The sequence below is a fragment of the Scomber japonicus genome, chromosome 13 (genome assembly GCF_027409825.1).
Source record: "Scomber japonicus isolate fScoJap1 chromosome 13, fScoJap1.pri, whole genome shotgun sequence".
In the NCBI taxonomy this organism is placed as follows: Eukaryota; Metazoa; Chordata; class Actinopteri; order Scombriformes; family Scombridae; genus Scomber; species Scomber japonicus.
The window spans coordinates 29,864,059-29,891,718 of NC_070590.1; the positions used below are offsets into that span (position 1 = coordinate 29,864,059).

Below are 27,660 nucleotides of genomic sequence, written 5' to 3' on the forward strand. Positions count from 1 at the left end.
TGTCACAGTAACACTCACTCACTCACTCACTCTTTACTTCCTTATAGAAAGAACAGTGTTGCTGTAGTTGCAATGAAAGAAGAACTGTGAACTTCATTATTTTTTTCCACTACAGGAGAGAATAAATGTTAGCTCAGGGGAACATGTTTTGGTAGAACATGCAAATTGCCATATCACTTCCTGTGGGTTACATTGATTGTGCATAACAGAGTTGCGAGAGGCTAGTGCACTTGAGAAGTATTTGTTACACATAGGTGTCAAACTGAACAATGTCAGTGCTGTTTTAGGTGTTGTTCCACATAAAGCAACATAAGATAGCATGCATATGTTGCATAGAAAATAAAAGCTTCATTTGTATCTAACAAAAAAAGTCCTCATATGCAAAAATATCTGCTATGAACTGAGATGTCAGAAATGTATCTATGTGGTGGGTATGTATTTCTACATACTGTATATTTAGCATTAGTGTGTGTCAACATGTGACCTTCAGTTACATCTTGTCTAGCAATGTTTCAGCCACATCTAAGTGCTGCTATTTCCTCTAACCCTTACCTCTCACGATGATTCTGCAGTTCCTTATTCTACTAATGTCTTGGTACCAGGCGACAAACAGTCTGCATCGGCACTTACTGTTAGATCAGCTGCATATAGCAAACCATAAGTGACCAATCAAATAAACACATCTTGCCAAAACAGGTCCCTTTTCACGAGTCAGCAGATTGTTAGTATGTGCATGCTTGTGTGTCTGTGTGAGCATCTGTGTTCTCTTTTTATGATGTTTGCAACTGATCAATAATACTTATTTATTAAATCCTGCACACAGTTTCACCTCCATACACTGAGTGCATCTTATATTAGTTTCTTATATCCTGCACACAGTTTCACCTCCATACACTGAGTGCATCTTATATTAGTTTCTGCTCTAATATTAAGCATCTGGCTTATAGTATGTAGTGTCAGGAGTATTTTGATGGCAACAGCAGTAATCTCAAGAATAATAACGTTACTTGATGTTTCTGTGCCCCTAATCTATACTACATGCTCTGGACACTTACTTTCTACCAAGTCTTACTAGTGCTACTAGTGGCCATTTTCTCCTCAGTTAGCTAGGTAGAGCTTAAATATTTATCAATGTGACGTGTATAAATAAAACTGACACATAAATTTGCCACCACAAAGGTTTCCAGTGAACTGCTTCATTTTTACCACTGAAAATGTCTATATATTAGCTATCATAACCATAAACTCATAATCTTGAGCCTCCAACCAACAACATGCTAAAATGGCTGCATGCACTAGATTTTGTCACTGCAACCTCAAGTCAGCACTATAAAGATGTTAACATGTGGGCCAGCTGTGGCTCAGGAAGTAGAGCGGTCAGTTCACAGCTCCTTCAGTCCACATGCTGATGTGTTCTTGGGCAAGACACTTAACCCCAAATTGTTCCTGATGGCTGAGCTAATGGTGTTTGAATGTGTGTAAATGGTCAGTCTCCCTCCTGATGAGCAGCTTGGTACCCTGTGTGGTAGCTCCTGTCATCAGTGTCTGAATGTGTGAATGTGACATGTAACGTAAAAGAGCTTTGAGTAGAGTAGAGTAGTAGTAAAGACTAGAAAAAGTGTGATATAAGTACAGTCTATCCATTTACTGATGTAATGAAAAAGGTATGTATAAAAAGGACATGATGACAAACTGAGGATTCAACAATACCATATGCACAGAGATGTTCTGGTAAACCACCTCCCCAAATATCAGTAATACCTCAACACTGGAAGTGGTCAGTTTAGTCATATAGCGTGTTACTACTTAACACTGGAGTTGATCACACTAATATATATCTGTGCATCACTTACACACTTCTTCATTTTATTATCAGTCTGCATGCAGCTTCCCCTGTTTTGGAAACATGAGCATGGTCCTGATGATGTAATTATCACTGAAATGAGTGTTCATGGATCCTGACCCCACTCCAGAAGGCCACTTTGTTATCCAAAGTCAACAGCTGCTGGAAGCATTAATGTAATAGGGGGAGTCTCTTTAGCAGCCTGGCACACTGATTGGACAATGCTCTGCCTCAGCCAAGCCTATCATTATGAAATATTTTTATATGAAACCAAAGACAAAAAATGTTGGTGCTATAGACAACAGAATCATAAACTACAATCAAAGCCATTTTTTTGCTGTACATTTTTAGAAGTATTAGTATGTGACAAATAAATCTTGAATCTCTGTATTAAAATAGGGAGTAGTTTTGTGAGGTGAGCTTAATTCAGCAAATGCCATCGTCTATAAATCTAGTAACACTCACCTCACCTTGCAGTACAACCCTCATGAAAATCGGCCCAAATTTACAGCAATATAAAACAGATATAAAACTCATATGAACAGATTCAAATGTAGGTTACATAACTAAAGTGTGCTTACACTTCAATCAATCATCAATCAATCAATCTTTATTTGTATAGCGCCAAATCACAACAGAGTCATCTCAAGGCACTTTACACATAGAGCAGGTTCTAAACCGAACTCTTCAGGTTTTAACTTTAAAGAGACCCAACATTCCCACATGAGACACAGTGGCAAGAAAAAACTCCCTTTTAACAGGAAGAACCCTCAGAACCAGACTCAGAGTGGGAGAACATCTGCCTCGACCGGTTGGGGTAGAGAGGAGAGAGAGGAAGGATAGAAGAGAGAAGCACAATGAAAATCAACAATGAAGCTAGAAGGTCCGGGACTGGAATCTGTCATCCGGACATCTACAGGCCCAGATTACCTGTGAGACAAGAAAGCACAGACAACTCCGGGGAAAAAGTTTACTTCACTTCTCTTTGCGTACTTCTAATGGCCTTTAATTAACCAAAGGAGTGATGAGTAAACAGAACTATTTTCTATACAAGTCTGACATTAGTGGAATAGAAACAGAATAAGCATAAATCAAACCCCGCAGCTCTTACCTCATGGTTACATCATCCAAAAGTATTTTCCTACAGGCAAGATATCTAATGATTGCTTACAGTCATGTTGACAAAGTCTAAAAGCATAGATGAGATGAGAGATGAGATGATCCACACTTATCCAATCAAATCTAGCATCCTATCAGGCTGCGTTCAATTACTTAGAGAAGCAGAGGGCACTGGCTCTGCTTTGGAAGGAGAGGGGATATGCACAATAAGGGTGTGGCTTCTACAGTAATTGATCTTGTACTTTACATTTATTCAATGTAAAGTTTAAAGTGTATTAACTTCAGTCACCCTGAATACAAGATGTTTTATAAAGGTGCTTTGACATAACATAACTGTATAAACCAACCAAACCACAGACTACTTTAAATTAGCCAAAAGCAGGAGTAAAGCTCTTTTAAGAAGACTTTGACAAATCATACAGTCACACTGGAATTAGATTGTGGTTTATGGAGGTTTGAGGTTGAACTGTTTCCATGCAGATTATGATGCATTAGATCATACAACAGTATACTTATCCCAAAAGTGTTCTACACATGTCAAACCCAAGGAATAGGCAGGAGGTTTATTTGGGGCTTCACTGAAATCTTGTCTACTATTCTTTTCATGCACAGGTGGCATGTTCCATGGCATGCTTTTGCTTGCAAACTACAATTCAAGTTATAATAGGTCACGTCCCATCCTGACAGTGGAGGCGTTCTGTCAGTGGAGCGTGCACCAGAAGCGACCTCACAGTGGAGGCCTGCAGCTAGGTGCCTCTCCTTTTCTGTGGTATGTCAAACTCAGATCACATATTTATTCTTACTTTACGCAGACTTTTAAGGTGGCGAAACTCCAGAGAAGTCAGGTAAGAAACCACAAAACACCATCCACACAGTAGCTAATGCTAATTTTGGAAAACGGTTAAATCATCATTACATAATCCTACTTCATCCTTACCCAATTAAATCCTCCAAGAGTACCTTCCTGCAGTAAAGATGGCCGACAAGAGCACCGCCATAAATCCAATCCTTGCCGGAAGTTCCAAGCGGTAGTTAGTCAATCACCGCTCATATATGGATTTAACTTTAATATCAACATTATGAATACAAATGTGAATATTATGTTTATGTAGTGGGGGTGGTGGTAGGGGGGGTTCACTCTCACACACACACAAACACACACTCATAATAGGACTGAATAATAACTAAGATTGAATGGAGTTCTCAGATTAAATAAAATATTTAAACAACCAATAAATTAACTGAGCATTTTCAGATTAGGCAGCAGTCACAACAAATGTCATACTTACTTTCACATGAATATTAATTTATCAATACTTAATATTTAATATAATTTAATACTGTGCAATGTCCATATACTGTGCAATATCATTACTGTCATTGTCCATACCCATTACTCACTGCATTATCACCATTATCACCATCACTGTGCAATATTTAAATAACGTGCAATAACCCAAACTGCATATCACACTCTATATCCTGTATTCTCCCGGGTACTTCAAACAATCCGCTAATCGATATGGACCATGGATGTATTATGGACGCCGAAAAAGCAATATATTCCACAAAGAAGAAACTTCCGCTTGGGACTTCCGGCATAGATTAGATATATGGCGGCACCCTTGTCAGTCTTAACTGCAGTTGGGTCCTTCTCCATTAAATTGTTCAAGGTTCAGCCACTATGTCAGCAAGAAAGTATGTAATGTATTTAATGAATATCTTTATTTGTCTTTTTTTTTCTCCCTCTTTCTGTGATCATAGTGCTTTGCTTGCTGGGCAAACAAACAAGGCACTCAGACCTGTAGAAAAGCCTTTCCAAATTATCAACTGTTTAATGCGGTTTGTTAGATTGACCCAAAAAGTCCACTGGTGCTCATCAGTTGGAACCAATGCTTTTATTATCAAGCAGCTCCTTTGCTAGTTAAATGCTTAACTTATAGTTTCAATGTGACGGTAGAAACAGGAAGTATCTCTGACCTTGGACAAAAGCCTACATCCTAACTTTGCATGAAGGGGGTCAGTCCAGTGAGCTAAACAATCAACAACCAATTTCTAAACTATCATGTCTAGCTAAAGACACACTAGTCAATGATCAGATGAGAACATTTATATGCCAACACTCCATTTAAAGTTCAATCAGGATTATTTCATTATTTTTTATTGATTTATCTAAAGCTTTTGATACTGTTGATCATTAAACTTTTCTAAAACATCTGGAATCAATTGGATTGGATGAAAAATTGTGTGATTGTTGGGTGAATTATCTCAGTAGTAGAACACAAACTGTTGTGGCTGATGGCTTTAATCCAACTTTATGAGTGTTAACAAAGGTGTGCCATTGGGTTCTGTTCTACAACCTCTTTCATCAAGTTTTTACAAATGACACTGGGACACACAGGATGTGTGAACAGCATGTGTGCATCATGGAATCTCATGCTTTTCATTTCAGCACCCATGTTAAACAGATTAGAGCAGCCACACTGCCTGCCTGAGACACGTCATCCAGAGAGTCAGGGTCTCATCTATTTTTTCTGTGACATACCGCTCTTAGCTAAAATAGATGGTGAAAATGATCTATTGATAGTCATATTGACAAGGTACATTAACCTACTGTAAAAAAGGCTGTGCTCCCATGCACTGTTCGCTGGAGTCTCTGATTTCCGACGCTGCTCTGTGTAAAAAAATGCATCACTCACTCTACTTGCCTGCACCTGTAGAGCAAGTGATACAGAGAGACGACGGCAGGACTTGACTGTTTCTCACCACGGCAACGTAAAACGGACTTTTTTTTGTTGTGTGCGTCCATGAATGAGTGAGTTACAAAGTCCTTTAAGTTTGTTATGTTGTGTGATATCTTATTTTGTCGCCATGAGTGTAATTAAAGGTTTTATTGCATCCAAATTCATTGTTAAGAGCTAGCTGCTGCATTGAGCTAATTGATGATCGTTAATGAGGGTTATGCTAGTTAAGTCTGTTGTACATTGTATTTGCTATTTTATGTTAATATGAATGTACACAGTAAACTTGTTGAATGTTATTTAGCATTTATTTAGTGTTTATTTTTTATGCTAAGGTTAATAGTTCTGATGTTAGCTGTTATAGCATAATTATGTCTTGTATTGATGTTTATGTCAGATTGTAATTAATATAAATCTGTATTGCTGTTCTCTGTTGCAGAACCACACACGCACAAAAGTTCAAATGACTAGATAAATGGTCAAATATCTACCTGGACTCCTCATCTTTTTTCCCCCTACACTCTCACCTGAATTATCACAATTAGTGTCCTGACCCGACACCCTGAAGTGTTTGCTGCCACACCTACCCATTTTTCATATTCTTCCACAACTACAGTTTCAATGTCTATATGTCACAAACATGAAGTGTCACCACTGCCCAACACAACTCCAGAGCAGAGTCGGTGACACACACGGCTTCTTTTTTCGACTTCTCCTGGCTTTGTGTGATAGGGGAGAACAGGGTTGGTAGTCACTGTTTTTACTGTCCTTTGAATTCCTCTTAACCTCTTAACGCACGCTGTTCCGTCTACGGGACGGGACGGATGTTATGAGGTAGCCACAAGTTCTTCTGAATGTTTTAAACACCAAACCATAAATATATATATTCATGCTGTACATTGTTGGATAGCTTAGAGTCTCCTGATTCATTCAAGACCACTCATGAATGATATGGTTGCTCACAGCCGTAATAGTATTAGCGATTAGCTCGGCTAGCCACTCAGCTAAGTGAGAAAAGCTATAATGCTACATACCTTCAAAGTCTTCCCTTTATCCACAACGATCATCTTATGACACAGGACTTTCTGTACAGCTCGCCAAATATCCATTCTTGTGAAATATGAAATCCATTTCCATAAAACCGGAATATTTTCCTCAATATGTCAACATGTTCATCTCAGAGTACACGTGACTAGATGTTGACGACCGTGAGTCTCTTCTGCTTCTGACGACACCACACACAAGCCAATCGGTGCTTAGGATTAGGCAGTACATGTCTCCAAAGCCAATGAGGACATGTGACCGACGACAATGACGACATGGCTTTGATTGACAGCTGTTCCAGCCTATGGAAATATTCGGTGAAATGAAGTTGATAACCTTTTAGCCAATAGTCTGAGGTTTCCAACGGTGTATGACACTAAGCTATCAGTTTGGCTGTCCATAAACAAACTCCAAGCGTAACCGGCGTGCGCCCGGTGCGTAAAAGAGTTGAACCATATATCATTACGCACTCTGCGTTTTGGTACACGGTTGGTTCCTGTTTGACTTGACATATGACTTATAGCAAGATAGATAGATAGATAGATAGATGGATAAATAGATAGATAGATATGGCCAAACAAAAAAAAATGGTTATATATAATAATAATAATAATAATAATAATAATAATAATAATATGGTGTCAGCTTTCATTAGAGACCAAGATTTTGATTGTAGGCAAAGGGGTTGTGAAGTTATAGGTGTTTGATTGTGGTTATACAGCTTTGGTAACCAAGTGTCCATTTGGAGTCTCCAAAAAGGACCTGAGGAAAACGCATGCACATACCTGTTGAAAAATAACTAAAAATTCATCTTTTGGTCTTTTGACTCCAAATTTGGACTGCATGAAGCCAAGACCTGTGGCTGTGGCCTCATTGTGTCTATATCCTGCTGAGAGGTCCCTGAATGTCTGTACTCATGTCATTGTAAAGGCAAACCTATGGGTGAGTAAACAACCCCATCATTGTAACCTCTGCCACTCTTTGTCAGTAAGTCACAGAATCACACAGACACTTTTACAAGAATCCTGAGAGTGTTTCCTTTCCAATGATACCAGACACATATCTGAGTCTCAAACTATGTGGGATCTGTGCTGCTCACAACTTGAGCATGTTGTTTAGGCTAACAACATAAAAAATAGGGGCGTGTATTAAGTGGTTAAACTTTATACTGAATAGATTCCTTTTTATTTGTAATGGAAGCCGAAAGTGTCAAGTAGAAATAGAGAGGTCTTACTCTCCTTCAACTGATTCTGTTCAAAAGATGTGGGCCCTCAAATATGTCTTGTGCACTTGTGACAACCGTCCCTATCATGGGGTTGGTAGTCACACACTATGGGGTTGGTTGTGCCTGTGTTAATTTAATGGGGAAAAACAGAAATGTAGACAATCTTAAAAATAAAATTTAGTTTCATTGAAATACATCATAACACATCTCATGCACCAAGAGAACATAAACAGGAAAAATCATTACTATAAGTGCATTTTTTGTCATGACAACATTATGCATTTTCACCTCTCTGACTGCTCTGAGCTTCACATCTGGAGGAGTCTGGCTCTTGCTTGTCTTCCTGACAAAGTTCCTGCTCATTTTGCTATCTTAAAAGACAGAAAGAACTATATATATATATATATCACACCAACCATGGAGAGAATGTGACAAGCATCCCCAACTGGGATTTTTTTGCTATCAGCAAAGCTAACAACCACATGTTTTGGCATAGCTAAGAAAAAACCCCATTGCTCTCGCTTTATACTTTTTAATGATAATGATTGTTTTATTATAAACTCATTGTGTAAAAGCCTTGAAGAGAAACACTGAAGAGTTACATATATTTACATTTTCACATGAAAAACACTAAATGTCCTCTCACCTCAATGTCAAGCAGTTTACTCCAGAAATGACCTCTGAAGTAACATCTCACCTAATTCTGAAATTTTCAGTGCCAAAACTTTTTAACAGCGCCCTCTATGGACCAAGATCTGATGAATGTGACGACCAACCCCCTACTACTTTGAACCAGGACTCCTGCCTGTTGTTTTACCTGCTTCCAGACAGATGTGATGTTATTTTCCTTATTTGCTGTCAGATTCCCTCCTGAAAGTTAGTTTGGAGGTTTATTGTGTGTTTGGCTTGTTTGAGGAACTTGTTTTTTTCTGGAGGGATTTTCTTCACTTGAAGCGGTGACAGCAGGGGTTTATCTGGCGGATAATCAATATAATAAATTTTTTAAAACTCCTGTATCCTGTTTGATGAGTGTATGTATCTGCCACAGAAATAGAACAAACCACACACATGTTCATCACTTTCACCACATATAGAACATATATTTTAACCTTATTCTGTCACAACTACATGCATGAAATTAATGAGGAAATAATAAAAAACATTCTATTATTGATGGTCATTATCAAAGTCAAATTCTATGTAGAAAGACAGGACAGCTGCAACATGCTGCATGGCAGTAGCAACATTGTGTGAATGTCACTAGTGAGTGAGCTGCAGCAGATCAATGACGCACACACACACACACAGCAGAAATAGAAGTAGGCAGTGTGGTCCAAGTGTTTGGAAAAAATGTTAGAAACAGTATAATTCATCTGTATATGGATGACACTATTCCCTATACAACAGCGCCCTCTTTTGCCCAAGCAGTTAAAAAATGCAAATAACATTTCTGTGCTCTACAGCATATTTACTTACCTTTGAACTCTGATAAAATAAAATGCCTGCTGTTTTCTAGAAAATTGACAGTATACAGTGCCAAATAAACTTTATACCTATTCAACTAGCCTTCCATGTTCAGGGAAAAAAAAATATATAAAAATGAATACTTCATTTTCATTGTACATAAAGATTGTCTTTTCATCAGACCAATGGTGGTCCAGATGAGTTGGATTTCAGCAGTCTCACAGCTGTTTGTGAAATAGTCACGAAATTTAATCTACAGATTAAAATCTATTTCAATTGAATTGAATCTAATCTAATCTGGGGAGGAGGTAACAGGGTAAAACAGCTCTCTTAATATTTTGACTTTGGACTGTAGTATCTATTTTAAACTCTTGCTGTTAGTGTTACATATTTCTCCTTTAATGGTAAACCTATTGGAAGAGTATCTTGTGCTGTGTCTCACATTGCATACTTCTATACTAACACTTATGAAGGAAAAGGTTGAAGCCAGGTGCCAGGAAGACGGGAAGAGGTGCAGGATGTAGTACCAATCTTCTAGATGGGTCTGGGGAGGGACCCTGGGTGGGGCAGCTGTCTCGTCATCTAATCCGTGTTGATGAGAGAGAACGTTAGAAAGGGGGTGGGGGCGTGGAATTTCCAAAATGGGATGAAGGGGGAAAGACTGGATAGGGTATGACTTAAGTACTGCCTGTGCAGAAATGAAGGAGATATGAAGTGTGGTCTCTGCTCCTGAATCTAGTGATAAAACTTAATTTCACTAACAGAGACCACACCAACCTAGCTATGAGATTTATTACATGGAAGGAGAGATCTGAGGGAAGAGGCTCAAAGGGTTGGTGATGAAGGGATGAGGGGAGTGTGTCAAAGGGGTGAGAGGGATGAAGGGATGAGGGTCGAAGGGTAGGGGATGAAGGGATGAGGGTCAAGGGTCAGGATGAAGGGATGAGGGTTGAAGGGTAGGGGATGAAGGGATGAGGGTTGAAGGTATGGGGCCTCAACTTAATGCTGGGGTGGACTGAGCACATGGCTGCTTTGTCTGCTGGAGAGGCCTGTATGGAAAGACAAAGCCCCTCAACGGAAGTAAAACCGCACCTAGGAAGAGGGCCAAGGGCGGTAAGCTGGATGGGGGGGCTGTGGAAGGCAAGCTGAAGACGACAGGATTTGGTTTCTGTATGACCGGAGGGCGAGGCAAAGGAGCGGCGAGTGTGCATGCCTATAGGGTGCCGTTTGTAAAGCGGCTCACGCTGAAAATAACAGCAACATTTTGTCACATTTAGCTTCAAACCATGTTTAAAAAACTGGTGTGGATTTTTGAGAGTCACTTTTTTGCACATTTACAACAATATTTGTCAACTTAGAGATATTTTAAATATTTAAATCCAAATGTTAAATGTTAAATTTAAATGCTAAATCTAAATCTAAATGTTAAATGTAAATCTAAATGTTAAATGTAAATCTAAATGTTAAATGTAAATCTAAATGTTAAATGTAAATCTAAATGTTAAATCTAAATCTAAATGTTAAATCTAAATCTAAATGTTAAATCTAAATCTAAATCTAAATGATAAATCTAAATCTAAATGTTACATTTAAATATTAAATCTAAATCTAAATGTTACATTTAAATGTTAAATCTAAATCTAAATGTTAAATCTAAATCTAAATGTTTCGAGTGAAACTAAATATTTAGCTAATATGCAAATTCAAATGCCGGTAACAGGAAGTACCAAAATAAAAGCTCGAGGAGGTCAGAGTGTGTTTATAGTGGCAAATAACGAATAAACCCCATCTTATCCGGGGAAATGGACTCTTGGACATGGATTATCGTGATAATAACTACCTAAAATAACAAACACAGTTGGAGAAACTTTATTTGAAGAGTACTGTGAGTTTTTAGTGTCACTTTTATGAAGGGTGCCGGACTTATGACCTGTAGCCACTACAGCCAGCCACAAGGGGGCTCACTATGACTGATCTGTCATCCTACACCCTCGTTCCTCCTCCACCCGGTACACTGTACTGTCGGCCATGATCGTGCCGCAAACATGACTGAATCTGCTTTAGCTGAGAACATCGGCAGAGCCGTTCTGGCGGCACTACAGAGTATGTCGACAGCGGGATCATCCCTATGTTCCCCGCTTTGTATGTGACCGGGAACATATGTTTAGGTTAGTATGTTTTCCAAATCACGTATCATTGGATGCTTGTCAAGGCTAACTTAACTAAACTAGCAGTAGAGATTTGCTACTAACACCAATGCACTTTATGTGTAGCACAAGCACATATGTTTCTATAAACAGTAAAACTCACACCGGTAAGTGACAAGCATCCAATGATACGTGATTTGGAAAACATACTTACCGAGGTGGCCCTGTGGCAGTTGCCGTCGCCGATGTTCTCAGCTAAAGCAGATTCAGTCATGTTTGCGGCGTAATGCCCGACAGTACAGTGTACCGGGTGGAGGAGCGAGGGTGTAGGCCTACTTCTTATATACAGTCTATGGTGTAGGATGACAGATCAGTCATAGTGAGCCCCCTTGTGGCTGGCTGTAGTGGCTACAGGTCATAAGTCCGGCACCCTTCATAAAAGTGACACTAAAAACCACAGTACTCTTCAAATAAAGTTTCTCCAACTGTGTTTGTTATTTTAGGTAGTTATTATCACGATAATCCATGTCCAAGAGTCCATTTCCCCGGATAAGATGGGGTCTATTCGTTATTTGCCACTATAAACACACTCTGACCGCCTCAAGCTTTTATTTTGGTACTTCCTGTTACCGGCATTTGAATTTGCATATTAGCTAAATATTTAGTTTCACTCGAAACATTTAGATTTAACATTTAGATTTAGATTTAACATTTAGATTTAGATTTAATATTTAAATGTAACATTGAGATTTATCATTTAGATTTAGATTTAGATTTAACATTTAGATTTAGATTTAACATTTAGATTTAGATTTAACATTTAGATTTACATTTAACATTTAGATTTAGATTTAGCATTTAAATTTAACATTTAACATTTGGATTTAAATATTTAAAATATCTCTAAGTTGACAAATATTGTTGTAAATGTGCAAAAAAGTGACTCTCAAAAATTCACACCAGTTTTTTAAACATTGTTTGAAGCTAAATGTGACAAAATGTTGCTGTTATTTTCAGCGTGAGCCGCTTTACAAACGGCACCCCATACATGACGTGGCAGGGTGTGATTGGGCGCTGCATGATTAAGTGAGGAGCGGGCCGTGAAGACACAGCAGTATTGTTCATGGTCTAAATAACACCAATATGTCCCCTGGTTTAATTGATTGAATCCGCCTGCAGCTTTGGATGTGAAAAGAACATGGTATGTATAAAAACCGTTCCCTCCGAATCACAATGAAAGACTGAGGATCATGGATAAGTAATCGTCCAGCTCTGGCCCCGGGGGGCCGCAGACGTAGTTATGATTGGGGCAGCTCAAGTTGATACCATCAGGGGTGGAGCTGCAGTGGCCACTAGAGAGAAAGCAGCAAAAGTAGAAGCCTGGGGAGAAGAAAGGCTGCAGGGATGAAGGGACGCTTGTGCACAGGACAAGAGTGAATGATGCGGGTGGCTGAAAGAAGGAAGCGGTTAGTGAGAGCTGGCGTAGGGTGTGAAATGCCCTGGCTGGATGGCTCCATATGTACGTCCCTGCGCCATACAATGACAACCTCCCTGTTTAAATCAAGATATCCACTTTTGGAGCATTTGCTGTTTTGCAGACAGAAACACTAGTTCATATACTGGTTCATTTATTGCTACCGAAACATCATCTTGACTGGTTCATCAGGAAAAAAATCACTGTTAAATGCACTCAGTTAAACAAAAAAGAAAAAAAAAGTTTGTCCTGTCTTTGTCATCAATCCCCATCTTTTGTGTAAGTGACTATAGGTCATGATATCTCTCCTGTGACATGCTTCAGCTGTAGCATTAGCATACTTCAGCAGTCAGCAGTGACCCTCCATCCTCCTTAATCACGGCACCTGCTGCTCTGCCTTCCTCACTGGGCAAATTAAAATCATATTAGGGAAAAACTGTGACCAATATTCGCTGTAAATTAGTTCAGCCAACAGGGCTCTTCATCTGATGATGTGTGTTAGAAAAATGAGTCCCATCCCCACAGTGTGCCATGTTAAACAAGAAACTCCAACTAGCTTTCTGGAAAATGAGATGTTTAACTACAATGATCAACAGTATGCCATATTATCATGAAGAAATCTGACAGGAGGTAAATTACTATATATATTTATTATGTAAATTATTTTTGATTCAGGACGTTGCTTGGAGCTGTGGGACTGCTGGTTCTTGCTGGACTGGCTGAGTTCTCTGCAGAAAAAGAAAAGAAAGAAAAAATTTAAAATTTTGAAAAATAATGTAGTGTTTGTGTTGATTTGTAAACTGCAGATTTGACTCATGTGTTGTCGGGCGATCTCAGCCAAGGGTGATCTGGAAGAGTCTCCAAGGGAAGTCGATCCTCTGGGCGTTTGGCCAGACACCTCCTCAAAAAGTCCTTGCATTCTGGACAGAAGTTTATGAATCAAGGTTTAACACATGAACTCTGCATGCTTGTATGTTTGCATTTAACACATGAACTATGTGTGCTTGTATGTTTGCATGTATGTGTGTATATTTTACCATTAGAAAGGTCAGCTCGAATTAGGGGATTGCAGTAGATGATCTCCCGGGGATTGCCAAAAGGGAGTCGCAGGTGCAGTAAGCCATACAGCACCACCCCCATCTGCCACACTGTTGTGGGACCTGCCATGTATCTTCGAAGCCTAAACCATTCCGGGGAAGTGTACGATAAAGTCCCTAAAACACACAGAGACAGAGGGTAAATATAATGGTGAAGGACCAAGGAGGAGGCCAGGGACAGAGAGGGGAGAAAATCAGAAAGATGATCTTCAAAATCTAAGGTGAAAAAAAAAGAAAAAAAGCCTACCTTGTTCCACAGTGTGCACTGCATCTATCTCTGTTGTTCCACAGCCAAAGTCAATGAATCTTAGCCTCGGGACATCAGAACCTGTTTCAATAAGAACGTTGTCCAGCTTTATGTCCCGATGGAAAACTCCTTTTGAATGCATCTCCAAGGCTGCATTCACCAGCTGTCTCTGTAGAGGCTGCAGGACAGACAAAAAGACATTTAGATCATGGGACATAAATTCTACATGAAATTTCAACATCTTGACCCATGATGGGTATAGACACATGCACACACGCACACACGCACACACACACACACACGCACACACACACACACACACACACACACACGCAACTAAAAAGGCCCTTACTAGAACTTCTTGCTCGTCAATGAGGGTATCCATCTGGTCAATGTAATCAATCAGGTCCATGCAGGGGACGGGTCTCTCCAGAACCATGATTAATTCGTCGTCCAGGTCATACCAGTCCAGCAGGAGTGGGGTTACATTGCAGGATGTTGAGTTTGGTCCAGCTCCTACTGCCGTTAACAATGCCACCTCCAGGGGAATGTTGCTGTCATTCGCATGCTATAAAAAATGTGTGAAATTAGCTTAAACATTGGGGGAAAAACTACATTTTGGGGTTTTATAAGTACATCTAAACACTGTATCTCAAATGAAAACTGCCTTAAGGTTTTACTGGTAGTGTACATGACTGTTGGCCTGATGTAAATGAAGTGAAATTCTTGGTATGAGGACACATAACATTATACTCACTAATGGGATGCGCTCAACAATGGGCTGTGGAATATGTTTGATCGCCACCTGCAAGACACAAACAGATATTTGGTTTAGCTTTCACTACATACAGGATTAATGAATAAATCATAAATGTGTGTGTGTGTTTGCAGTGTGTGTACATGTAAGAACACTTACAGGCAGATTGTCAATTCTTCGAAGTCCTGCATAGACCATAGCGTAGCCTCCTTCACCCAGCAGCTCCTTTTCCTCGTACTTGGCCTTAAATTCAACTACAGACACAGAATACAAACATATTATTTCTATTAGTTTTATAATACTTTTGAATATATTTCATTGAATACATTCATTTCATAATTATGAGGTGGAGTTACAGGCAGACATAAACACTGGATGAGTCACGAGTACAACATCCAACCAATTCAATCAAGGCTGATGTAGCACCATTAACAACGGGACCCTGGGTCTCTGCTATATTGGGTGGGTAAGATTATTAACCCTGTACCGGTTTATAATTATTGATGCAATCAGAATTCCATTCTTATGGAGAAACACATAACTATTTAATGCTCTACATTTCATAATCTGTGCTCTCAATTTAGTGATTTATGCCAAACCCTAAACTAACCACAGAAATGGTGGTTGACAGACAGTTACATCTGAAACAAAGAGAAAATGAATGTGCTGTATGTTTCATACCTCTGATGTCAGGTTGGCCAGTGCTTGTTGATGAGGAGGTGGCAGCCTCATCTGTAGAGGGTTGGCTGGGGTTCTCATGTGGACTTGGAGTGTTTCTGCTCCTCTTTTTCGGTTGCTCCTCCATCTCTTCACACCTCTCTGTACGCTTGCTGCTCTTCTTTCTTCTTCCTTCATCAGAAGCGTCAGAAGCTGGTAGATCCGTGGCTCCAGTTGGACGTCGATCTTCTGGTAACAAGAGACAAAATGTTAATTGGCACCATTGGCATGTTTGAATTATTGCTTATATTCAGAATTGAGAGAAGCAAATCCTAAACTTTCCCAGTTTAGAATTTACATGTGAAACAAAGAGAAAATGAATTTCTCTGGTGTGTGTTTCATACTTCTGATGTCACTGTGGTCAGTGCTTTTTGGTGAGGAGGAGGCAGCCTCATTTGGAGAAGCATTGCGTCGAGTTTTTCTGCTTCTCTTCCTTGGTTTCTCTTCTGTCTCTTCACGCCTCTCTTTACACTTACTGCTCTTCTTTGTTTCTCCTTTACGAGCAGCGTCAGAAACTGGGAGTTCAGTCTGCTCATGTGTACGTTGATCTTCTGCTAAGAAGAGACAAAATGTGAATTGTTTGAATTATTACATGAATTCAGATTTTAGAAAAGCAGTGAGGAATTAAACCAGAACTGTACATATTAGGATCCAGACTACATGTTTATGGTGATTACCTTCTCTGATGGGTTGGTGGATGGCTGCAGTGGAGGTGCTGGGTTCGTCACTGCTTGAGGAGAGATCTGAAGACTGTCTGCTCTCCTGGGAGGGACTCTGGCTTGTCCTGCTCCTCTTACTTGCAGTTTGCAGCCCCTCCTCAGAGCTATCCTTCCTCTTTGCGCTCTCTCGCTGACCATCCAATATGTGGTCTTTGGGCTGAAGGATGCTGCTGTCAGTGTGGCGGCCTAAGAAAAAACAAAAGTACAGTTGCATGTGGTGAATACAGGGCCAGCTAGCGATTATGTTTTATAATCAGTAGCTCTGAACCACTTGTTTCATTTTAGCTGGTTCTCAGGAGATAAAAGCTAAAAACTGCTGTTCCTTACACTGATGACTCGGGATAAACAAACTAGTAACTATGCTTAAGTAACTGTTTACATATTTTTTGTCATAAATTCCTCAAGTACTACAGAATGTCACCAGCAGCCCATCCCACATGGTGAATCATAGTGACTATTTACCTAAATTTCTGCTGGAGCACACAGAAGATGGACTAGTAAATACTGGCCAGGATTTAGATGTCATTTTTGCTGATTTGTTGATTTCAAACAGGAAAATGATACTGTGTCTTGTGAGTTGAAAAACAGACTGTGTTGATCTGTGTTGGTGTATGAAGAATTCACAGAATGTAGTGATGTCATGATGATGCCACAAATGCACTTTGATGATGTCATGAATGTTCCCACTGAAATAAAAAAAGACACCCTGAAAATGATTCAATTCTAACTTATTTGAGTTCTGTTAAAAAACAAAACAAAAATAAATAAATCAACCTAACCCATCAAAAATGATGTTACTGGGCTCTTCGTGTCATCTGCATACAGCCTGTGAAACAACACGTACAGACTAACATTCTTAATTCAAGAAAAAGTTCCACATTAGTAGATGAAGTCATCTTGACAATAAAGAAGAGTTTTATTAATTCTGAAATAAAATGATCCTCTGATAATGTCACTGTTGACTTCAGTTATATTAGAGACCAGAGACGATTCTACACTGAATTTATTACTGTACGTGCGCTCATTTGTACAACAGGATAAAAAAAACACAACTGACTTGCACTCACTGCATACACAATGGGAAAAGCATGTGTAGTACAGTGAATCTCCAAACACTACTTCTCCATGTCCATCTGTTTACTCACTAGCTTTGATTTTTTATGAAAATATGTCTAAAAGCACTGCCTCCATGACATCAGCTGTGTATGGAAAGTGGAGAAGAGGGAGAGATTATGCTGCAGGAGGAGTTTGACAACAGTTCAGTGAATGATTGGAGACTTATCTCCCTGCAGTCAAACTGTATCACTGTAAACATAATGTACTACTCTTCAAATAGAAGCAAGCTATACACTGTGTAATGCTGGATGTGGATTTTAAGGTGGACTATTTGTAACCAGTACTTCTGATGTAAATGAAACATGCAACAGTTGTAAAAAGCTCTGCAAAGCAAATTGCACATCTTACCTAAACAGAGCTATGACACAAATGGCACAACTTTTAGTTACAGTGACAACTGATATTAAGACTGGATCAGTATCAATGGATGGATCAGATTTCAAGTGTTGATTTAAATTGTACTATTCTAGTATGAATGAGAAGAGGGAGAGAACGAGATTGTACTGAAAAGCATACAATACAGAACACATGATGGTGGTGCAACATTTGTACATTCTAGAGGGGTGTACAATTTTTGGCAGGAGGAAAATAGTCTGAAATAATCTGTATCCCCTGTTACTTCAGTTAGGAAAGAGGAAACGTCTTCCTGAAAATACTTAAGAGTGATCTAAATAAAAAACAATTTGATTTATGTCATGAAAGGCGTTATATATAGTAAATGCAATAGGCTACATGATTATCACTCTTTAACAAGACGAAAATTAAATATTGCTGACAATGACAGGTTTGATGGAGCTAATTGGTGCGAGCAGTATCAAAATCATTACAGTGATCTTGATTGTACAGCACCGGCTCAACCTGCATTGTCTAAAGAAATTCCTCACAAAAGGCTGAATAACACAATAGCAAAAGTTGAACTAGTACACTGTAAAACTGTCAATGGGAGAGAGAAGATGTAGTTTCCTCGGGAGACATTGTTAGTTGCAATGAATAAGGAATTTGGAACACATACAGAAGAATAAAAGCCTTTATTTAGATAAATGAACCAGAGCTTCATGGATAACATTACGACAATAAAATAATGCATTAAATAAGCCACATCTTGTTATTTTTCATGTCTTTGACAAAATTGAAGCGTAGCAATGTAACACCGCCTCAATGAATTTGTGCACGCTCCTGCGGCCAGGGTTACAAATCCTGGCAGGAATAACTACCTTGATACGACACGGCACCACGCCGGTCCCTCCGATGTGTACGTTCCAGGTCGTTGCCTGGTCAAAGTCATTCTATTTCACAGTGGCGTACACAGACATTTTGGGGGGCAGGTGATCAGTGAAAAATAAGGACACTTAGGACACATGTGGAACTGCCGGCTGCCTTATAGCAGTGTGAGATTTATCTCCCTCATCTTCCATGCTAGTAGATGGCCTATTGTAGGACAGCACAGAGCTGCTTCCCTGCTGTAGCTGCCTAGAATAGTTAGTTTTAATAATAGCCTATTAAGGTAAATACAAGTCTTCTAAAATAGAAATAACTTATGGTTGGTACAAAATAATATAATTACCTATATAGCTTCATGCCTGATTTACTACCGCCAAACCACTTTGTGTAGTTAAAATAAAATGTGGACAGCTTTTAAGATATTTCAATAGAATTAGAGGAACAGTTCAACTTTAAAAACTGAGCTTTAAAAGGCCCTAAACAGTTAACATGACTCTGGTCTTGACTCTGACCTTTCATCTTCATCTTCCTCTTCCTCCTTGCTGCTGGTGGATGCTTTTATCCAGGAGAGCAGAGAGCTGCTTCCCTGGGCTGCCTGCTGTAGCCCCCTTTCTGTTTCCTTTCTTACCCTCTCCTTTCTAGGAATTATGCTGCAATTAGTAAATAAAAAGAGACCAAAAGTATGAAGAAGACTACTTGGTGGCATACAACAAGGCAGAAGGCTACTCTTTCTGTTTGTCATTTAGCAAATAAATTATTGCAAGTGTTAATTATGTAGCCTAATGTAAACCTACACAATACTACATATTCATCTTAAGTATACTGATAGATTCACATGCTGTACCAATGGCAAACTCTACCAGCACTCAACTCCATTCATTTATGTGTTACCTGGCTGGTGGGGCAGAGGAGGAGGTGTGTGTGGGCTGCAGCTACGTACGGCTGCTGCAACGCGCCTCCGTTTGTGTCCTCTCTGCGCGTTCACGTTGACAAAGGAAGAGAGGTGTGTGCGGAGGAGGGGGGGGGGGGGGCACTTGCTTGGTCCAGAGGGTAAAGGGCAGGTGGTACAGTACCACCTAGTGTCTTTCTGTGCACGTCACTGCTATTTCATGACCTTCTCCTCTATTCTTCACAATGCTCGTACCAGATTCACAGTTTCTAGCTCCCACTAGACCTGTGCACGAGCATGAGCGCCCCCTGCTGTGCCTGCAGAGCTACCTGCTGACACACAGAGCCCAGGCTGTGTATTGAAACTGGATTTTTTTCAGTGTACATTTAGAGGGGACAGTTTACAGACAGTGACGAGATATTCAGTGATTTTGTCAGAAAATGTGTTGGATTATGATTGCTAACTATACCTGTAATTGTGTTTTTGTTTTTGTTTTTACTGAAAAGCAGGAAAAAAGTTCATCACTTAAGATGTGTCCCATGATGTAACGTTGGTTTATGTGCAGGGGCTCAGCTCTCTGTTAATTAAACCATTGTCATCTTATTCCGCTTTATCCGGGATCGGGTCGCGGGGTCAGCACCCTTAGCAGAGAAGCCCAGACTTCCCTCTCCCCAGCCACTTCGTCTAGCCCGAGGCGTTCCCAGGCCAGCCGAGAGACATAGTCTCTCCAGCGTGTCCTGGGTCTTCCCCGGGGTCTCCTACCGGTGGATCGTGCCCTGAACACCTCACCAGGGAGGCGTCCGGGCGGCATCCTGACTAGATGCCTGAGCCACCTCATCTGGCTCCTCTCGACACGGAGGAGCAGCGGGTCTACTCTAAGCTCCCTCCGGATAACTGAGCTTCTCACCCTATCTCTAAGAGAGAGCCCAGCCACCCTACGGAGGAAGCTCATTTCAGCCGCTTGTACCCGCGATCTTGTTCTTTCGGTCACTACCCAAAGCTCATGACCATAGGTGAGGGTAGGAACGAAGATCGACTGGTAAATCGAGAGCTTTGCCTTTCGGCTCAGCTCTCTCTTCACCACGACGGATCTGTGCAGAGTCCGCATTACTGCAGACGCCGCACCGATCCGCCTTCATCCTCCCCTCACTCGTGAACAAGACCCCGAGGTACTTGAACTCCTCCACTTGGGGCAGGATCTCATCCCCGACCTGGAGAGTACACTCCACCCTTTTCCGGTTGAGAACCGTGGACTCGGATTTGGAGGTGCTGATTCTCATCCCGGCCACTTCACACTCGGTGGGTCACCAAACTGGACCCCCTCAACGCCTTGACTGCGCCTAGAAATCCTGTCCATAAAAATTATGAACAGGATTGGTGACAAAGGGCAGCCCTGGCGGAGTCCAACCCTCACTGGAAAAAAGTCAGACTTATTGCCGGTAATGCGGACCAAGCTCTGACACTGGCCCGTATCAGGGAGTCCGATACCCCGTACTACCGGAGAACCCCCCACAGGACTCCCTGAGGGACACGGTCTAATGCCTTCTCCAAGTCCACAAAACACATGTGGACTGGTTGGGCAAACTCCCATGCACCCTCAAGGATCCTGCAGAGGGTGTAGAGCTGGTAAACAGTTCCACGACCCGGACGAAAACCACACTCGTCCTCCTGAATGCGAGGTTCGACTATCCGACGGACCTTCCTCTCCAGTACCCCCAAATAGACCTTACCAGGGAGGCTGAGGAGTGTGATCCCCCTGTAGTTGGAACACACCCTCCTTCTTAAAAAGAGGGACCACCACCCCAGTCTGCCAATCCAGAGGCACTGCCCCCAATGCTGCAGAGTCGTGTCAACCATGACAGCCCCACAACATCCAGGGCCTTGAGGTACTCTGGGTGGATCTCATTAATTAAACCATTTCAGACTTTTGTGCTCTCTTCACTTTTCACTATGGACAAATCTATGTGAAGACAAGCCTGAAACACTGGAAACTGCTCTGCAATATGCATTCAGTTGCAGAACTTTGTAGGTGTGTCTGTGCTGCGCAAAATCTTTTGTGGATAGAACTTTAAAATTGGGCAGATTTCCAGTGCATTCACAATGCTATTAGTGGGCATAAGCCATTCTTCGTGGATTTGGTCCACAGAGTTTATACGCCAACTGAAAGAGGCAACAAGGGTGTGGCCAACCATGAACACATCAACAGTTAAACATCGCCTCTTGAGTGTGCATGTTCAGACCTGAAGCAAAAAGGGGGAAGAAATATGAGAGAAAGCATTTCATTACTTTGTCATCACTATCAGGCAGCCTGAGTCAATGACCTGACTGACCTGAATCAGTAGTTACAAAGTGAGGAGGTCGTCAAACTTCTTCAGTTTTTGGTTCTCCAATGTCCAGTGTCATTGTTACGTAATGGGCCACATTTTTGTGTCTTATATAAAGTAAAGTGCAGCTGCCTTTTTACCATTTCATTTCCATGCTGCAGCACACAGGCTGCTGCTTTGCATACAGTTAGAGCGCAGCCCCGGAGGCAGCACACACAGTACAGTCAACAGTCTCCTGCAGGCAATTTTATGAAGTGCTCACACTACAGACCTGATCATCACACTACAGACCTGATCATCACACGGTATCAATAATCAATGAAAAGTTTTATTGTTACAATGAGTTCTTCATTGTCTTGACTGAGGATATTCTCTCTTAGACAAATTAATTTCATAAATATTTTAAATCCCATCTTCCCCCATTAAATGAACAAATACACTAGACTTTACAGTGCTTATCCAAAATCAATTAACATACATATGCAGTACAGAACAGATAGACAAGAGCTCTTTCTCTTCACTTAATAAAGAATAAGTTATATAAAGTAACCTAACATTTAAAAGGAATAAACATGTTTGAAACATAAATTTGTATGAACTGCAAAGACAGTTTCTTCAGTGAGACTTGAGCTGCACTTTAAAGGAGCCAAGCTGTTTCATTCTTTATTGTAGCAACACACCCACTGTAACCATCAGAGCCAACCTGTTCAATTATAACTTGTGTGAAGGAACCTGTTACTGTACTTTCTTCTTCATACCCCACATCATGGCTAAATGCAGCAGTAAGGCAGTGCTGATGTAGGTTTATTCTACTGCACACTTTGTACTACATGATCTGCTGTTCTTGGAGTCACCTCTATTGATATTTGCATGATGGGGTTTAGTGGCGGGCTGTATTTGTATTTGTCATGCAGAATCCAGTGAAATAAGAGGCACGCAGTTCATGTTCCTCTGATGCACGCACTTGATGTGCAGAATGTTAGACGCACTGTTTGCTGTCAAAATGTGTTATTTTTTATCAGCAGAATTAATAAACATGCTTGAGATTTGGAAATTTCGGACATCCTGTTTTTCCTCTTGAATGTTGCAAAGACTGCTGCCTTTCCCAGCATGCACCGGGTGAGAGGCTAGACTACAATAGGATACCATCATGTATGTGCAATTATGTAAACCACACAGTCAACGGACAGCAAGTGCTTGACGTCTTTTCGGAGTGTTTGAATGGCCTTTGTATGCATTTTTAAAGGCTCTGTAATCCCAACAAACAATTGCAATAGAAAGTGGCTAAAAAAAGAGAGAGGGCTGATTTACCTAGCAGTTAAGGCTGTGGCTCCTCTGTGCTTGCTCCTGTTACTCAGACCGTGCCCTTTGTCTGGAACCAGGGCTTGGTCCAGGGCCAAAATTTGCATGCCGAGGGCCACTAGAATGCGAAGCTCCCCGGATTCTCACTGCCTGACATGCAAAACTAGTGGGGGACCAGTTAAAATGGCGCAAGCGCACAGTCAACACAGGTGTAGTCCAGTCAAAACAATAAGCAGCCAACCCCCTCCCCCCTCTCCAGGGTTCTAAACCTTCAAAACTCTCCCCAGAGAGTGTTATGGAAATGAGTGCAGTGATTTTCCTGGGGTTCTTTACCTGCAGGTTGTCAAAGGATGAGGGTTGGATATTGAGGTTAGATGATACCTAGGTTGGATTACAAGTTGAAAGCAGTGTGAGACTGGAGGTTGATGGTCATATAAAAGGCAGATCATCAGGGAGAATTAGTAGGATTCAAAGTATGCCGAGATCTTTCCTTGTGAAGAAGAAACGTGGAGCGTGTGGAGCATGGCAATGGAAAGAGTCAGAGCAGGCTGAGTGGAAGGAAGATAATACAGCAGGTAAGACTTTCATGTGTTTTTACTTTTATTTTGAGTTGTCAAAAGTAAGCATGTTGGTTTGACAGGCTACACTACAGTATGTTTAATGTATCTGTTGTCATTAAAGTTAACCTTTTTAATTTACTTCTAAAATAAACAATGATTTACTTTTTTTCCTTTCGGTGAGAACAGTTGCTAAGGGGTCAGTGTCCTGCTGTGCTGACACCCAACAGTCTGCTACTGTGCCTCAGCCAGTAACCTTAGGATGTGGGACAGCAGCAGAAATGAGAGTGCCAGTTCCTTTGGCAGGGTCAGCAGAGGCAGGGGCTGATACCAGGCAGGACTGGCCCACAATGATGCTCCACGGTTCCTTTTACCATCCCAACACATTGGCACTGGTCAGCAGAGCCAAGGTGAGGTTAAACTTCTATAATATGAGCTTGTTCAGACTATAATGTAAGAGAAAAATCTGATATAACAAGGCTGGTAACAATATCTCTGTCATTCCACCAGCCCCGTCCACGTACATCCTTCAGCTCAGGTGACTTTGTGTGCTCAGTGTGCCACAAGATCTTCCCCCTGCAGCGCATGTTGACCCGTCACCTCAAGTGTCACAGCCTGGTGAAGAGACATCCTTGTCGATTCTGTGGCAAAGGATTCAATGATACCTTCGACCTCAAGAGGCATATGAGAACACACACAGGTCAGAAACACACACACACACACACACACACACACACACACACACACACACACATACATTACGATTGGAAAAGTATTGTCTGCTGATGTTTGAGTGTTGAGTGATGTTCAGGTAATTATACAATAATTTAAAAATACTTATGAATATCATATGCAATTTCTGCCAGGTCCATTCCTCTGATTATCAATGTGCTTCTCCCTCCTGTCTTTTCTCTCCCTCCTGTTTATTTGGCACAATAAAGATTGATCGATTTATTGATTGGTTGATTGACTGATTTATTGATTGATTGACTGATTAATGGATTGATTGATAGATACCAGGAGCAGCCTTTGTTACTATATCTGTGACACAGTTGTTTGGACGTCTAGCCAGTCTGAACATGCATGTATATCCACACAGATAAGCAAAGGGAATGAGCTCTTTTGTCACCTCTTGCTGCAGGTATCCGTCCCTACAAATGTGAGCTGTGTGAGAAAGCCTTCACGCAGCGCTGCTCTCTGGAATCCCATATGAGGAAGATTCACAGCGTTAACCAACAGTATGCTTACCGTCAAAGACGTTCCAAGATCTTCGTGTGTGAGGACTGTGGTTACACCTCCAGTCGTCCAGATGAGTACTTCCTCCACGTGAGACAGTGTCATCCCGGCAGTCCCGCCCTCCGCAGGTACTACCGCCGCCAGGCTCATGAGAACAGCAGTTTTGCACCAGGGGAGCGTAAACTCAACCCCTATGTGCTGTACTCAACCCCTGCTTACTACATGTAGGAGGCATATTTAATCAGACATGTGTGTTTATTGTAGCTAAATCAATAAAATTATTTTCCCCTTTGTTACTCACTATCATCATTAAATAATAATAATATGTTTGTGTATTATTTAATATCAATGAAAGTTATTCACTTCACACATAATGTATTGTAAACATAAATTGAACAATAAAAGTAAATGCTAATAAAATGAATATTTTATGCTAATAAAATGACTAATTTGTCTTTTTTGTCTGGAGTTTCTTATTTATTTGTACATGGCTTCACTTTCATTAGAACAGCAAAGGGGCAGTCAGTTGAAACACAAAATCACCCAATTTATTTCACACATTCTTCTATTTCTGAAACAAATAATGTTCTACTTGTTCACAAACCTGAATTATTCATACAGTTTACTCAAACTCAAAATGTGTCAGACCTTGTATTGATCCCATACATCTGTACTGTAAGTGTGTTGTAAATAACACCACAAGCATTCTTATGTTCTGTGTTGGTCTCAATGGTTCAGATCCTGTTTGTGTAAATGATGTGAAAATATGCTTAATTAATGTGCTTGGTCCAGAAGTCTGCTTATTCAGTCTTTTAGAAACAACGCAATCCTTAAATGTTGAGGCACAGAGTTAAGTGTCTGATCTGCGTGTTTCTGCCGTAAAGTGATGATGCAGGTCTGCTGGTTGATCTGGTTGAAAGCTGCCATGTGCACAGAGGGAGTTCTACTATCTTTGGTTCGATACAAGTAAGATAAGAAGTGAGATTTACTGTCTGTCTCGGTCACTAACTGAAACCACAGCTGAACCTGGGTTGGTCCATGAGCCAGCGAACAGAGAAATCCTCTGTCCTGGAAGGCTTGTTTTACATTTCTGACAATGACAATCAAGTTTTATTATGAGTCTAACAATAAATAGAACAAAAGGAGTTATTTAGATATTTTATGTAGCAGAAAGCACAAATGGTTGTGTTTATGTTTAGAATTGGTTGATTTCTGGGTTGTTTGCAACACATCAGTACAATTACTGCTTTACACAAAATGTTTCATGTAAATCAATAAACCACAATCTCATGGAACATTTAAAGACTGTGTAAAGTGAATTCAAACATTTCCTTCTAAACACATTAAATAGGTCATAAATGTATTTCTAAAAAAGGTGTAAAAAACATTTCAACCATTTAGATTTGAATTGTGGAGCTAGGCTTCACAAACTGTGTTTCAAGATTTCTGTGTTCAGGATTTAGTGGGCGGGTCTGAATGATTAGCATAAACCCGCCCCTGCTGCTGTAGAGATATAAATACATTCAGCACACACTACTACGACTACAGTCTACAGTTATCCAGTTAGCTGAGTTAGCCACCAAACTAGCCGCTGAGTTAGCAGCAGAAAGCTCCCATGTTTCTGGTAGAGGTGGTGACTTTGATTGACAGGTGACACTTGGTAGGGGGCGAGGTTTCAGTGAACTCCGCGGGCACTCCCACAGCGTTTGGTGGCAGAGAAAGATGCAGATTTTTACATAACTTTGAAGCCTAATTTCATATATTTGGCGATTTTTTTAATCATTCAAAATTGGCAGGGTGGTTAACAACATATCAAGTACACACAAATTACATTTGAAGCCCCATATTGTTAAATTTGACATGATTACAATAAAGAAGAATCATATTTGTCACCACACAATAAGAGGCAGACATTACCTTGAGAGAATACACTGTGGGACATCTTCATGAGAGTGGATGTACACTGGAGGACTTTGGTGATTGGCTTTAACGATAAAGTCCTGACACTACAGTACAGCTGTGAATGAGCCAATCATTGCAAAGCATACATGAAACAGCTGATTTCAATCAGCTGATACAAGTATGACTTAGTGATCTGCCTTATTAATGTTTCTTATCTAACCTTTACCATGCTACACATCTTCTAGCCTACAGTAACTCTTTATTTATGCTGCACACCCTTCACACTGTAAGAGCTTGTGCTGCTATGGCCTAAGTTAATATGCATAAACCATTATAATACCAAAACCCGGATATCATGGTTATTATCAGTAACCTTTTCAGTACTTAAAAAGGCACAGCAAAAACATGCCTATAGTGCAACACAAGTACAAACCACCCCTAGTGCAGATACATGAGCTCATATTTACTGTAACAACTAAATGCACCAATATGGTCCAAAACGCCTGAAGATCGTATGCT

General features: G+C 40.5%; 2 protein-coding genes and 1 long non-coding RNA gene across 3 annotated transcripts; 1 reads left to right on the plus strand and 2 right to left on the minus strand.

The window, feature by feature from the left end:
* Nucleotides 1-13,870: 13,870 nt before the first annotated feature.
* On the minus strand, nt 13,871-14,951 carry LOC128370973 (serine/threonine-protein kinase pim-3-like; the record flags this gene model as incomplete). The annotated part of the gene is made up of 4 exons (XM_053331156.1): nt 13,871-13,977; nt 14,095-14,271; nt 14,402-14,579; nt 14,754-14,951. Coding segments are annotated over 4 exons (660 nt in total), but the record flags the coding sequence as incomplete, so codon positions are not given.
* Nucleotides 14,952-14,959: 8 nt separating this feature from the next.
* LOC128371657 (uncharacterized) lies at nt 14,960-15,885 on the minus strand. Its single transcript, XR_008322818.1, has 4 exons — nt 15,840-15,885; nt 15,318-15,412; nt 15,159-15,206; nt 14,960-14,969 (listed from the first exon to the last, which is right to left on the minus strand). It is a non-coding gene; the product is annotated as an uncharacterized LOC128371657 (long non-coding RNA).
* Nucleotides 15,886-24,573: 8,688 nt separating this feature from the next.
* LOC128371182 (transcription factor Ovo-like 2) lies at nt 24,574-27,653 on the plus strand. The gene is made up of 3 exons (XM_053331428.1): nt 24,574-24,703; nt 25,145-25,356; nt 27,523-27,653. Exons 1-3 carry the CDS (start codon nt 24,589-24,591, stop codon nt 27,646-27,648), a joined length of 453 nt encoding a protein of 150 aa, XP_053187403.1. The 5' UTR covers nt 24,574-24,588; the 3' UTR covers nt 27,649-27,653.
* Nucleotides 27,654-27,660: the final 7 nt, after the last annotated feature.